The sequence below is a fragment of the Anarrhichthys ocellatus genome, unplaced genomic scaffold, assembly GCF_004355925.1.
Source record: "Anarrhichthys ocellatus isolate YVR2014 unplaced genomic scaffold, GSC_Weel_1.0 scaffold17, whole genome shotgun sequence".
Taxonomy (NCBI): Eukaryota; Metazoa; Chordata; class Actinopteri; order Perciformes; family Anarhichadidae; genus Anarrhichthys; species Anarrhichthys ocellatus.
Window position 1 is genome coordinate 1,019,609 of NW_022280047.1, and position 13,319 is coordinate 1,032,927.

General features: G+C 46.5%; 2 protein-coding genes across 12 annotated transcripts in view; both read right to left on the reverse strand.

Annotated features, from left to right (window-relative positions):
* The window catches only part of osmr (oncostatin M receptor), a 7,455-nt gene extending 5,964 nt beyond the window's left edge, over positions 1–1,491 (reverse strand). Inside the window, exons 1-4 of the mRNA XM_031856092.1 lie at positions 1,286–1,491; positions 1,051–1,205; positions 753–906; positions 152–430 (exon numbers count right to left, since the gene is read on the reverse strand). Of these exons, the coding sequence (XP_031711952.1) occupies positions 152–430; positions 753–906; positions 1,051–1,205; positions 1,286–1,382 (685 nt within the window). The 5' untranslated portion in view covers positions 1,383–1,491. The remainder of the gene's footprint in view (positions 1–151; positions 431–752; positions 907–1,050; positions 1,206–1,285) is intronic.
* A 74-nt stretch (positions 1,492–1,565) lies between these two features.
* Positions 1,566–13,319, reverse strand: part of LOC116388341 (rho guanine nucleotide exchange factor 28-like) — a 37,957-nt gene continuing 26,203 nt past the window's right edge. For 9 of the 11 annotated variants that reach the window (XM_031856083.1, XM_031856089.1, XM_031856087.1 and 6 more), the window contains 22 exons: positions 12,836–12,980; positions 12,568–12,623; positions 10,934–10,991; positions 10,228–10,354; positions 9,824–9,945; positions 8,572–8,712; positions 8,114–8,364; positions 7,909–8,034; positions 7,689–7,806; positions 6,921–7,175; positions 6,757–6,833; positions 6,478–6,656; positions 6,276–6,373; positions 6,003–6,194; positions 5,167–5,298; positions 4,899–5,032; positions 4,767–4,814; positions 4,575–4,679; positions 4,270–4,434; positions 3,151–3,402; positions 2,653–3,058; positions 1,566–2,531 (listed from right to left, as the gene is read on the reverse strand). In XM_031856083.1, coding sequence (XP_031711943.1) covers positions 2,341–2,531; positions 2,653–3,058; positions 3,151–3,402; positions 4,270–4,434; positions 4,575–4,679; positions 4,767–4,814; positions 4,899–5,032; positions 5,167–5,298; positions 6,003–6,194; positions 6,276–6,373; positions 6,478–6,656; positions 6,757–6,833; positions 6,921–7,175; positions 7,689–7,806; positions 7,909–8,034; positions 8,114–8,364; positions 8,572–8,712; positions 9,824–9,945; positions 10,228–10,354; positions 10,934–10,991; positions 12,568–12,623; positions 12,836–12,980 — 3,378 coding nt within the window. In that variant the 3' untranslated portion in view covers positions 1,566–2,340. The remainder of the gene's footprint in view (positions 2,532–2,652; positions 3,059–3,150; positions 3,403–4,269; positions 4,435–4,574; positions 4,680–4,766; positions 4,815–4,898; positions 5,033–5,166; positions 5,299–6,002; positions 6,195–6,275; positions 6,374–6,477; positions 6,657–6,756; positions 6,834–6,920; positions 7,176–7,688; positions 7,807–7,908; positions 8,035–8,113; positions 8,365–8,571; positions 8,713–9,823; positions 9,946–10,227; positions 10,355–10,933; positions 10,992–12,567; positions 12,624–12,835; positions 12,981–13,319) is intronic. The other 2 variants (XM_031856082.1, XM_031856081.1) reach the window with 2 other exon arrangements.

Here is a 13,319-nt window from a genome sequence, read left to right on the forward strand (position 1 = left end):
CACAGTGAGAGCCATTATCCACAAATGGCAAAAAACATGGAACAGTGTAACACTTTTTCACACAACTGTATATGTAATAGTTCTTTGGAAAAATGATATTTAAAAAGAAAAGTCAAGAATGTAAATATAAATATGAATAATACAAACTCACAACTTATGTAGTTCCGGGTGTGATTGATCTTGCCTCTTGCGTCGCTGCAGGAGAGTAAAAGCTCCTTGATGGATGTTGTTGGGATGGTCAGGTTATGCACAGTTATGGCCTTGACTCCAGTGGCCCCTACGCTGTAAAGAGGGTATCCTCTGTTATTGAAGGCCATGCCGGTAACACCGACTCCTCTTGGGGGAACGCAGCAGAACACGGCACTGGTGTGCTCCCTCAGCACCCGCTGGGACGGGAAGATCTGGGTCTTATCCTGACGTGCCTGGGCTCCTACAGGTCACAGAGCAGGGTCATGAGGATCTGGCCGGGGGGGGGGGGGGGGCTGCATCTATAACCCTTTGGCACGTTCTGGGGGCCACTGAACTCTAATCACCCCCCAATAGAAAAGAAGTAGAATGTGCATTGCAACAGACATGCAGCAGTTGAGAGACACTGATAAAGGATAAGATCAATGGAAGGGAAGTTTAAAAAAAAAAAAAAAGGATGGGGGGCCTCACTCCCGATCACTGTCAAGATCTTATCAGTGAAACAGCTCGACACAATATGCGTTTGGGTTTAGTTCTACTAAACACCGAGGGTAGCGTCGTCTCACCATAGTTGGTCACCCAGTCGCTCCAGGGACTCGGGACGGACCGGTTATAGAACTGTCGCACCCTGACCGAGTGATCCACACACTCCAGAGGCACATCGGAGGTCCACGTCCATGCGTATTCATCGGAATCCACGGACGATAAACTCAGATTGCTCTGGAATAACAAAACAAAAAAAAGAAGCAAGAATTGTACAGTGAATGCTGTTAAAAAGTAGGATAATGCCATACAACTTGCAACTGTGCAGAGCCTTTAAACAGCCCAAAACCCAGACGACAAATCCCTCAGCAGGCTACTCACGGTGTAAATGACGGCGTGGCTTTCAGCGCGGCCGATCTGGATCTCGTAAACGTCGCCCACTAAGCTGCTGTGGTTCACCCGCCAGCTCACAGAGAGGCTTCGCCCGTCGCTGTTGACCCGCGGATGACTAATGCTCGGGCTCAGGGGCTGCAAAACTGGCACACACACACACACGTAAAGTTACAGGACACATTTGGAGGAGTTGTATAATTTGGAGATGCTGAACAAAACTCACCCGTGTCCAAGCAGCCTCCCCTGAGATCCATAGAAAAGATTAGTTGCAACCAAAGCAGGTTAATGAAGTGTGTTCTGGAACTTGGCATCCTCTTCATGCATAAAAAAAGCAGACACAGAGTGACACTCGCTGCACACACGCACCAACTGAAAGTCCCACGAGTCGATGGTTAAAGGAAGCCTGCCTGCAACTACTAAGAGTGTTGCGCAACGAGACGTGCGTAAATGTCAAACTGATGTTGCTTTGAAGGTGGAGCAAAATACACAGAAAAACAAAGATGTTTGATACGATCATTTTTTTTATAGACAGCACAATATTAATATGGCACAAATCTGATTACAAGGATTACAACAAAAATATGATCAATGTCGACAGTACGTGAAGCAATTTACACACAATAAATTATCAGAAAAGAAGATGAGCGGAAAACACAAATCACTTACAGTATCGGATAGCAAGATTTTTGGCACTTAAGTGAATGAAATAATAATAATGATAATAATAATCATCGGAATATAAATTCCTCTTCCAACACAGTGTGCATAGGTAGCCTTTCCATAAAACTATACATATATTTAATATTCATACAATAACTTCAGTATACATTTAATGTATTTTAGATGCTCACAATCCCTTATAAATATCATTTAAGATCACATGGAGAGATAACCGCACTCTATACATTTAGGGGAAGGGCTCAATTGGCTTCTCAAATATCTCCATTTTCTTTTAAGTGCTTTTAAATACTTCTGTCCTGATAATCCTGGTGCTTTAGGTCGCAGTGTTCGGGGTACGAATGTGCCTCTGCCGTCAAACAAGTGCAAAGGATACTAAAAAGAATCAGAGTAGGAGTAAAAAAGACATGCGTGTCAAAGCTGATTTACAAAGACTCGGTTCGCAAAAAGGCACAACGGTTTCAGGAGGCAGGAAGAGAACGATTAATGGCCGCCACATACGCTGATAAAGGCACACTTGTATCCGTGTATACTTCCTCCCTCTTCCCTTATTTGAGTAACAAACGCACACGAGCAACAGATCAACCGCTCAGGAGGCTCTCAGAGATAAACAATGTTCTCCTCGCCTCCCTCCTCCCCGTTCTGTCCTTCGAGGGAGAGGTAGGCCTGCGGGGGAAGGAGGGGGGTGAGAGAGGGAGACGTGGAGTAGTCGTCCTCATAGAGTCTGTGACCGGTGACCTCTGACCTCCAGGGACCCGGAGAGTGCCTGTCCAACGGCGGGCTGAAGTCTGCTGAGAGGGACAACAACGTGTTTTAGAGGGAGAAACATTTTTTGAGCCGAGCTGAAACTAACTGTCACTAACTGTGCAGCACACTGTATTTAGAGGGGGAGGGGGGCATGAGCACACTTACTGCTGTTGGTCCCGTGCGGCTGTGCGGTGACCCTGCTGCTGAAGGGCTGGGTGGTGTTGTTCTGCGGCCGGGGGCCGCCGTGGTTGTTGCCGTGGTTTGGGTACTTCTGACCATCCGGAGGCTGCTTGCCGTGCGCCTGGCTCAGCAGGGTGTTGAGGCTGTTGTAGAGGCTGGCGCTGAGGCCGAGGCTGGTGCTGAGGCCGAGGTTAGCGGCGTAGCTGGAGCTGTGCAGCGGGCTGTCGCGGTTCTTCGTCGGCGGGGCGGAGAGCAGACGCAGGTGCTGGTGCTGGTTGTTGTTGGCGGGCCGGCGGAGGTGGTTCTGCTGGAGGGAGGCAATCAGGGCAGCCTCGTTCTCGTACACCGAACAGTTACCATCCAGGCTGCCTGAGCGGCTGTGGCTGGACACCTGGGACGTCGAAACAATACCAATTATTATTTACTTTTTTTTGTTGCTTTCATTCATTCCTGTACCGTTGTCTCTCCTTTCCCTTCCGTTACCTTGTATCCATCCAGCGGTATCGTCACGGGCAGGCTGCTCTGGCGGTGGTGCCTCCAGCGCTGCAGCAGCATCTGCTGGGCTCCGATCTTCTCCTTCTCCCTCTCCACACTCCTCTGGCCCTCCCTCAGTCGGTCCAGGTTTTGCTGGTACTCCAGCAGCTGAGCCTCCAGCTCCTCGCGCTCGCAGCGCAGCTGCTCAGCCTCCAGGAGGCACTGCTGCTCCCGCTGCTCCAGCTCGCTCTCCTGCTCGCACTGGGAAACACACGGGGTAATGAAAAACATTTCACATTAAAAAAAAGTGCTATACAAATTTAGTTTGATACTTTCTTACTAATAACACAATAAATTGAGCATGATCGCAGATAATGTCGCAGCGATCTAAAACATCACATTTTCATGTCTTCCACATATAATCAAAAAGTAAGTAAATTGTGATTGTCGTGGGGTGTGTTGATGCTGTGTGGCATCGTGATGTTGTGACACAGTACATCTACAATGAGTGTGTTTGAGGTTCTTTATTAAACGCACCCTTTCATACCGTCTTTAGACTCCAATTTACTCGCCAACCGTAACACCGACAGACAAGAATGCATCGCTGCCGCATGTTGCATTTTATGTAAGATATTTAAGTTGATGTGCTGCAGATGTTTAGAAAAGTAGCCAGTAAGCCAGAAGTACAGGCAGAAAACCCTCCCAGCTGTGGTTAAAGGGAAAAGGAAGTTACAACATTTCATAACGGAAATAACATCTGAGCAGCACTGCACGTCACAAACTGATGATATCTAAACACATCTGATCAGGGAGGTGAATTCATTCATTCAGGTCATAGGTCTTGTTATTATGTGAGATCCTTCACTCTTTACGCTGATGAAGCTGCATCAGAATCTGTCTAACTGTTTCTAGAATTTGATTTCTTAATCGAAAGAGGAGTATATCAACTTTTTACCTGCGCCAGCTTGCATTTGGATGCGATAAGATCAGAAACTGGCACAGTTGAAAGATGTGGGCGTGCACAATGCTAACCGCAACATTTTGTATTTGTGTAATGCCAAACTACGGAAAGAGGCAGAAAAGGCAAAAGAAGAGAGACAAATGAGAGCGCGTCAGCACGAGGCCTACCTGTTGTTTCTCTCTGGCCAGACACTCTTTGTCCCAACGATGCTGCACCTGTTTCAGCTTCACGTGAAGTTTCTGCACCTCATCCACCTCCTCCTTCTTCCTCTCTGAACCCCTCTTCTCTACTTCCTCTTTCCTCTTATCAACGCTCCTCTGCTTCTCCTGCTCCTGGACGACAATGGAAACCGGTTCAACATTTCCTGTCATCGTTTCAAAAAGGAGGCAACAGAACTTCCTAAAAAAACATTCACTGCTATGCGTGTGGTAAAGACATATTCATTTTAACATAACTATTAGGTGACTCATACCAAACTGTTTTGGAGGGACGTGAGGGTTCGGAGCTGAGGTCTTTCTCCCTCCTGGAGGAGGAGTTTCTGGACTTCATAGCAGCTGTCCTGGACGGTCACGGCGGCCTGCCAACACAAAGAGGAGACACCTGATCAAGCTCCAGTCACTAACCCTGTCACTCGTGCATTCAGCACCTGCGTGTCTTTCCTCACCTGCAGACTGTAGAGGAGCTGAGTCAGACTCTGAACGCTCTCTGCCACCTGCAGAAAACAGTGATATTACAGAGTGAACGATAATGCAGGTTTATTTGATCATTGCTTGTGGAGGAGGTATGGCGGTTGAACCTTCAGCAGCGTCCCTTTGGCGTCTCCTCTTCTCAGCTCGACAGCCGGGCTCCACAGGACGCCGTCCGGCCCCGTCAGCTCGCCGTCTGATCCGGGAGAGGCGGAGCTCATGCTGAGCGTGCTCAGATAATCCGCTGCGGGGCAACGAGAAGTAAATGTCACCGCCTACACATTTTCTTTTTTTTTGGCAATGTGGTTCACCTGTATCGGGTGAAGATCAAGTAGTGTGAAGGACAAGCATCACAAAAAGACAGTCTGAATGACTCACGCTCAGAGGGAGACTCCTGAATGCTGCTCCCGTGGCTGTTGTAGCTGCAGCACTCTGGTCCTCGGACCGGAGAGCTCGGACTTTTTACAACGAGGCCATCACGACTCTGCAGAATGGTGATCATGTTCTCCGCTGCAGAGGGAGAAAAACTCGTGAGAGTGTTGCTGCGAGTCTGATGTTCAAATGCCAACCAACAATGAGAAGAACACAAACCTACAGTATAGCATATAGTTTAAAAAAACGTTACTAAGTCGAACTTTTATGTTGTTTCCTACAATATCGTATGTTTCAAATGTGCAGAGTCGTCCTATTGAAGTTTGTAAGTTTAATTAAAACAGATGATGTGCTGTTGAGCTTTGCAAAGCTGCTTCTTAGTTGATTAAAAGTCATGCACGCCCCCCCCACAGGAGTTTTGTCATATTTCAGTGGATTAGAGCTCAAACTCAAATTACGTGGTAATCGTGGTGCGATTTGTAATTTGGTTTGCACATTAGGGATAATGTTGCTAAGACACTCCTTTTCAGGAAGGGCTCATATAAAATGATATAAGGTTAGATGTGCTAAGTGATTAATACAGCGTATGATTTTGAATGTCCAACAAAATATTTTTTTGGTATTTTAAAATGTGTTTTGAAATGCTGTTGAATGTGATGATTGACAAAAAATTGTCTGCCAGCACGATGCATTGAGGTTCATGTTCTCATGTAGGTTAGTCACTAATCACAGTGACATCATTAGCCATGATTAGGCTTGTTAAATATGTCCAGTACAGGAAGTGACACTGCTGCATCACACAGCCCTTCAACCCTTCGTTGGCCACACAGCCACGCTCTTACCTTCTCTGAGTGCAGCGGTGAGCAGTGCCGAGGCCTGTCGTGGCGTCTCACCGTCCGTGTCCGGTTGTACCAGCAGATGGCGGTGTAGTACGGGTTCTGGCGAGCGGAGAGTTAACTCCGTGAGCTCGGCGTAGAGCTGTAACTTCTCCTCCAGGCTGTTGCAGATTTGCTGGTCCTGACCCAACAGCGTCTCTGCACACAACAAACACCGAGATCAGGACTCAGGAAGCATTTTGTGGTTCTATTGATGAAGGGGGGGGGAAGTGTTCTCACCTTGGAACTTGGCGATCTTCTGAACTCTCACTTCTGCCACTCGCCTGGCCTCCTCTGCCTCGGCACTTCGCTCTTCCTCCTCCTCTTCCTCAGGACAACTGCCGGGTAAGACCAGTAGGTTAGATGACAGGTGACACGCGAACATGAACTTACACACATAAACCAGGCGCACACAAACACTGTAAACTTAACACACACACACCTCTCCACAGCTTGCCGTATGTGTCTCATCCACGCGTTCCTCTCGTCTCTAGTGTTGGTGTGGACTTCGTACATCTCCGGTCCCACTGAGGAGGCGGAGATGAGGAACATCCCTCTCTCCTCGTTGGCTACTTCTCGAACAATGAGCTTCTGCAGAGGGATTACAGGAGGCTTCTGGTCCTGAAAAAGCAGATAAAACCGGTCCAGATATAAAGGAGGGGGAGATACGAGTAGACAGCTTGGACAAGATGTTTTTTACTTTATTTCAAAGAGTTCTTACCACAGCAGCAAACACAAAGCGTTGATCTTTCTCTTGTAAGAAAACCAGAACATCTGTGAGCAGGAGAGCCAGAGTATCTGAAAAGGGGGAGACAAGAAATGCATGTAGATTGGTGCTCAGTTAAACTCAAAAGATCTCGTGGCACAGATGGGGGTCACGCACACCTTTTAGACGTCCTGTGGCAGTCTTCCAGTAGACCAGCCCTTTATACTGCAGATCCCTGTGCTTGCTGTGCAGGTCCTGTTTGCGGAACACCTTGTCGTTCTTTAGCTTGGCAAAGCTCTTGTTCTCCAGACGGGCCAGCACTTCCTGCAGCTCCTGACACCTCTCGTACCTATTCACGGTCAGGTCCACCGCAGCGATAACGGCGCGGATCTGGGCCAGGGCACTCGACAGGTCAGAGTGTTCCCGACTTCCCTCTGTGGAGGGGAAAGAGGTGTGGCATTCAAATGAACTGTTTTTTAATTTATAACACTCAACACAGGTACATAAAGAAAAGTGTTAAGCACATGCCAGCTCTCTGCTTATTTAGCAACTTTATAGAGATTGACTTTCTTTATTCCTTAACTGCTAATTGTCACGAGTCATGGAAAGTAAATATCATTCTCAAGCATCCAGCAAAAAATAAAAAAAGCATTCTCTCACTTTGCAAAAAGATATTTTAGTTAAGTACGATGTTGAACACAGGAAATCTCTCTTTTTATAGTTAATATAGTCTCTATATAGCGTATTACTTTCCATGCAATAGTCTGGCCTGAAACATGCAGCAAATAGTTAAATCGTGTTACAACTTTTAGACCATTTTGCTATGCAAGAACATAAAAGATGTCCCTTGCCTTGCTCTTTGTGTTGCCGTTTCCACAGAATATGTAACAGGCTTAAGAGTTGCACATGTTTACAGTTTCGTTTGGGACACAGCAGAGCCGACATACCCTGAGTGTAATGTAATATCCTCTCCAGCAGCACTGGGTACTTGGTGATGCGCTGAGTGACCAGCAGGATAAACTCTGGCACCTCTCTCCGTCTCACCAGAGTGTTATTGCTCTGTTGCTGTGAGCAGAGAGGTTAAATGAGCACCCGTTCAATCCTCCACATTTTACTGTAAACCTGCTTATTTAAAAAGCAGAAGAGGTCTGGAAGCAGGCGCTTTACCTTGACGAAGTTTTGCAGTTTTTTGTTCTGTTGCTGCAGCTCTTTGAAGACGTTGACGGCCTCGGTGTGATGGCTGCAGAACTCTCCGTACACCTGCTTCATCTCCTCGGCGTATTCATCTGAGAACTGAGCGAGAGGCCGTGAGAGGTCGATCAGAAGCGCGTGTCTGTGCGCAGTTTATGTGCATGAAACCGTCTGAACCGACCTGCTGGAGCAGAATATCCCCGATCTGATGGATGAGGTAATTGTGGGGGTTCTCGGCTTGCGCCGCCGCCTGTCGGCGCTCCAGCAGCGCTCCGAAGAGGTTTTTGTGAAAGAGCAGCAGAGGGTCCAGACAGGGGAAGATCCGGGCCACGCAGTCACAGTCGAGCTGCAGCTCCTCCAGCATGCCTCTCCGGAACACCCCCGACATGACCGTCAGGGTTTGAATGTGGTGCAGCTCTGTCTGCATCAGCTCTATGTGGGGGGGGGGGCAATGAGAGGGGATTAAGGGATCCCTAAAGGCAAACCAATGTCTGTCTGAATCTAAGTGGAACAGCAAGTGGCTTCATAACTGCTTCAGTTCCTTCAAAAAAAAAAATCGATATTATATATAGATCAGTCAAGTCACTTGAGTCTTTGGCTCCACCCATATATACCCAATATTCAGGAGAATTGTCCCACCGTAAATGACTTCCTGCCGTTTAATGGTGTGCCTGTCGTGTTGCCTGCAGAACTCCGGGCTGACTGCCAGACTCCACGACTCCACCTCGAGTCCCAGCAGCTCAGCGGACAGGCCGCTCATGAGAGGAGCGTCGACGGCATCTGTGTGGGACAGGAAACGATGAACCATGTCTTTCTTCTCTCTACCTGCCTCGGTCAAAAAAATGGATCTCTCGTCTCCAGCCTGTTCAAAATGATGCAGCTAAGCTTGTATCTGGCACTAAACGTAGAGACCCCAGACTTTGCATACCTGCACTGGCTGACAGCAAGACTTTACCGATTGTGCTTAAAGCACAGAGAGGCCGGGCCCCCTCCTATACTGATGGACTCTTTACGACGTAGATTTAGATCTTCATGTGAGGCTCTTATGGCTGTTCTTACGGGCAACAGGCTCAAGACTAATAGGGACTGCGTTTCCTCCTTTAGGGCGCCTGTAGTTTGGAACTAACTGCCTGAGGAAATTAAGCTAGCCAAAACAGTTTCATCTTTCAAATCCCTTCAAAAAACACACTTTTATAAAAAGGCTTTTATGTGAATCACTCCCTATGCATGTTTCAGTTTTGGCAAAGTTTTGATCTGTTCTTAACTCTTTTTTTTTAACCTTTATTTGTTGGTGTGTGTTTATTTCTATTTCATATTGTTGCTGCCTTTTGTTTCATTGTATGTAAAGCATTTTTGGACATTATTTTTAGGAAGGTGCAATACAGCTTTATTATTACTATCATCATTAATGATGATGATAATGATATTATCTGTAGGAGCCATGTATTTGATGTAAGTATTTAGTTATTTTATCCATAAGTAGTATTGTTTAATTATTCTAGATGTTACATTTTTCGTTGTTTAGCACACTTCGTTTTTTGCTTGTTTATGAATTGGGTAACACTGTGGACACCTGCGGTTATATATATACGAGTAGTACAGGACCAGCATGCACCGGGGTGGGCCTATGGTTTTTTTAACCATAGGCAGGAGAGACAGCGACAGTTGTTTCTTTGTTTTGTTAAATACATCATGAGAAACACAGAATCCTGGATGGACAATGAACTCTTTTGCCTGCGTGTCAGTGGCGCTTTGATTTATGTTTGGTTTAGATTTTTCTGACAAATGGCCACTACATTATCATTATTATTATTAAATCCACTCTACAGTAATTCTCAATGTTAAATTTGTCTAGGTGGGACCAATCACGTGATAAGCTCGTCTTTCTCACCCTGCGTGGCGATCAGCGGCTCGGCGGATGGGGGAGTCGCAGTGACCGGTGTTCCCTCATCAGCCAAGGTGCAAGCTGTCACCCCACACTCACTGTCCACCCCCGCTGCATCGCTCAGCCGTCTGCACAGACACAAAATTAGTGAGTTACAATGTTCTTTTGTTTTTTTTTAGGACAAAGAGTATGTTTGTATGGGTGTGCATGATTGTGAACTATGGTTTTATTTACGTCAGCATTTCAAAACTGATTCCAGTTTGATATTCAAGATCACATCGTTTCAAGTGTTTTCCTTGGAATTAGATATCCCAACATACTGTAATCCAGATGACTTAAATCAGTTTTGGTGGGTTAGAACCACCTTAAGATGGACGTACTGATACACAATGGTAACACTGCCATCCTACCTGCTGTCTATAGAGATGGAGAAGCTTTTGGAGAGAGGGGTGACTGTTTCTCTCTTCTCCCTGGTCGTTGTGGGCAGTGAAGACGAGGAGGAGAAAACGGTGGCCGGAGAGTTGTCTTTCACAGAGTCTGGAGGACAGACCAGGAAAAAAAGAGCAAGGAAGAGGAATTAGTCACACTTTCCCCTTCCACAAATAAATACTTCAAATGCCATCGTGCTTTCTTTACGTCCATGTCGTCCCCGAGTGTGGCAGTAACCCAATAATAAAAGCTGTGAGGACGTCCGCAGGCCTCTCTCATTGTTTAACTGGGCACGCGGCCTGCCAGTTGTGACAAGATGCCATTGTTTAACTGGGCACGCGGCCTGCCAGTTGTGACAAGATGCTGTCGTAATGGACGCTGCTTGGGTTCGACACTTGACATCTTTGTCGGACATCAAACACTCGGACGGTGAAGACACAGAGCTTCATGTCAAGGAATTCCTTGTGTACCCACACAAGGACAATCCAGGCAGATCCCCCACTGAGACGGATTAAAATGTAACTTTTTTTTACCACGGAAAGGCAAACAAGTAGTGGGGGGGGGGGGGCAATGGGATTCCTAATCGACAACAGGGGACACCAGGGAGGACAGGTAAAAACTTAATCAAGGACCAAGGGAGGACACATTACAGGAGAGAAGGGGGAGGGGGGGTAATATTTGACTCACTGTGTGGGAGAGACGAGCTCTTGCTTTTCAGCAGCAACACATTCCTCTCCTGCAGCTTCTGAGGAGACACATAATCACATCAGCAGCTGTAACTCTCAGCGTTTGGTGCTTTGAATGTGAAGCTGTTGTAGTTGCAGAGAGACAACTTCAGTCAACACCGGAGTCAATTTATGTCCAAACAAAAACATCGAAGGCACATTTTGCTATACGTCGTCGGTTTGACATGTTCGAACACATTCCGGGAGTTCCTTTGTCACCAAGTGTTGGAATTTGAGTCTTCCTGTTGTACCCGCTTCCTTTTCAGCCTGTCGCTGATTTATATCTTGTTTTTGGCATTTCGCCTTTATGAGACGGCACAGGCGAGTGTGGCAGGAAACACAGGCAGAGGCGGAGGGAATGAGCTGCAATAATAAAAAGCTGGATTTGAACCGGGGATGTCGCCGCTAACGCTGCACGGCACGCGCCTCACACCGCTGGACATGGAGATTTCTAATTTCCAGCGATTTTGAGACCATATGTGAACTTTTTTGATTCAGAGTTTGAATAACAATAACTGTAGCAGAGTGACAACGCGAGAGAGACAGATTTTCAGACCACGGAGTGTTAATTGTGTACTTAAAGGCGACTTGTGGAGCTTTTCACCACTGGTGGTAAAGGACGCTTACAATCGGTCGCAAGTTGTTGGTTCGACGCTGTTCTGCTGTTCATTGCGCCAAAAAAGAAGTCCAACTGCGCCAACAAAAGGAAGTTAAAAAGAACACTGCAAGCTGGTAAACATGGATGTAAACCAAAGGGGCAGTTGGAGAGCGCAGACCTCCGCCAAGGCCGTTTCAATTAGTGAAAAAGAAAAGCGTATATCTGGCGTGTGATTCGGATCTGTGCCAAAATCGAATAGGTTCTTCCTTGGCCCATGCTTCTCCCTTCTACTAATGTATGATTTTAAATATCTTCAGAGTTGGCTTGGCAAATGTTTTAGGAGGAAGGGAATGCACTCAACCCATTTGTTCCAGGGCACCTTTATTTCAAAATACACGTCATGTAACTGCATTTTGATCGATTAAAGCGGGTTCTCCAGTGATATTACACTTCCGAAGATTTGGAAGATTCGCGAGAGACAATCATTTAGAAAGAACATTTGAAGCTGAAGCAGCAGTGGCCAAGATATTCTGACTAGTAGTCCTTAGTATAGATCAAGCACCAATAACGAACCTACGTTTTCCCATAATGCCATCTATTGCATCTTTTTGTTACAAATGTATCGTCTCCAAGCTCAAGCTGAGATAACCAGATATTTTCTCCTCCCCAGCCACAGAAGATATTATTCGCCTGTTTTCACAGGTAGAGTAACGCTCACTGTGACAGATAAACTGACCTATATGTGTAGAGTTGGTGGAGTGGCCCTTTAATGGTGGAACAAGACTTTCTTCCTCGTTTGACTCGTGAAACCATGCGACATTTGAGAGAAGCTCAAGCATGACTCTTGACATTCTTGCAAATAATAATATCTTAAAAAGGACACTACACTGTTTGTGTTGTTTTTTGACAGGTTGAATTTTTCCCTTTAAACTATTATTTGAATTAATTCATAACTTGTGCTTGTTGGTGTTGAGATGAAATGAAGTGCTTGGTGTTACCTTGCCGCAGGCTGCAACACACTCTCGACAGTTCTTGTGGACATTGAGGAAACAGTCTACGGAAAAAAACAAATGAAATCCCAGTTAATTTCATCAGATGATTGGTAACAAACCAAATGACAACGTTTCTGGAATCAGAGTCCAGATGGCTGCCGAGTGAAGAAAAACAGCAAGGCGGCACGTGCGAAGAGCTTTTAAACAAACCCTAAAACAGTTCAGCCGCCGCGGGACATAAACACAACTACAGCGCTGACAGTAAGATGCTTACTGGAGCACTGCAGCAGCTCCTTTCCAGAAACAGGCTTGTCGCAGGCCACACAGAGAGCGGGACCGGATGGAGTCGCTGGGACAAACTGGTGTCCATTAGCGGCTCCCGTCTTCTCCTTTCCCTCCTTCACCTCTTTCCCCTTCACCTGAAACGCAAGTCATGAACATTCACAAACAGCTGACGTTTACTGCAGTCAATGTGCCACAATACAGTACAGTACACCGCAGAGAAATACCATGACTCAAAGAAGCCAGAAGCGGTCATCTTCCTGATGAAACACACCTGTTAAAGTGGGGTTAGTTGTGGATGAAGGGGGGCCTCTGCGCTTGTGTTTACTTTATGATAGTCCAAGAGGACGGCTGCTGTTATGGTGCTTCATCCTTAGAGGGGGGGGGGTAGACGGGTGCGGTTAATGGAGAAGAGGACCGCTCAGGGACTCTTTGAGTCATGGTATTTCTCTGCGGTGTACTGTACTGTATTGTGG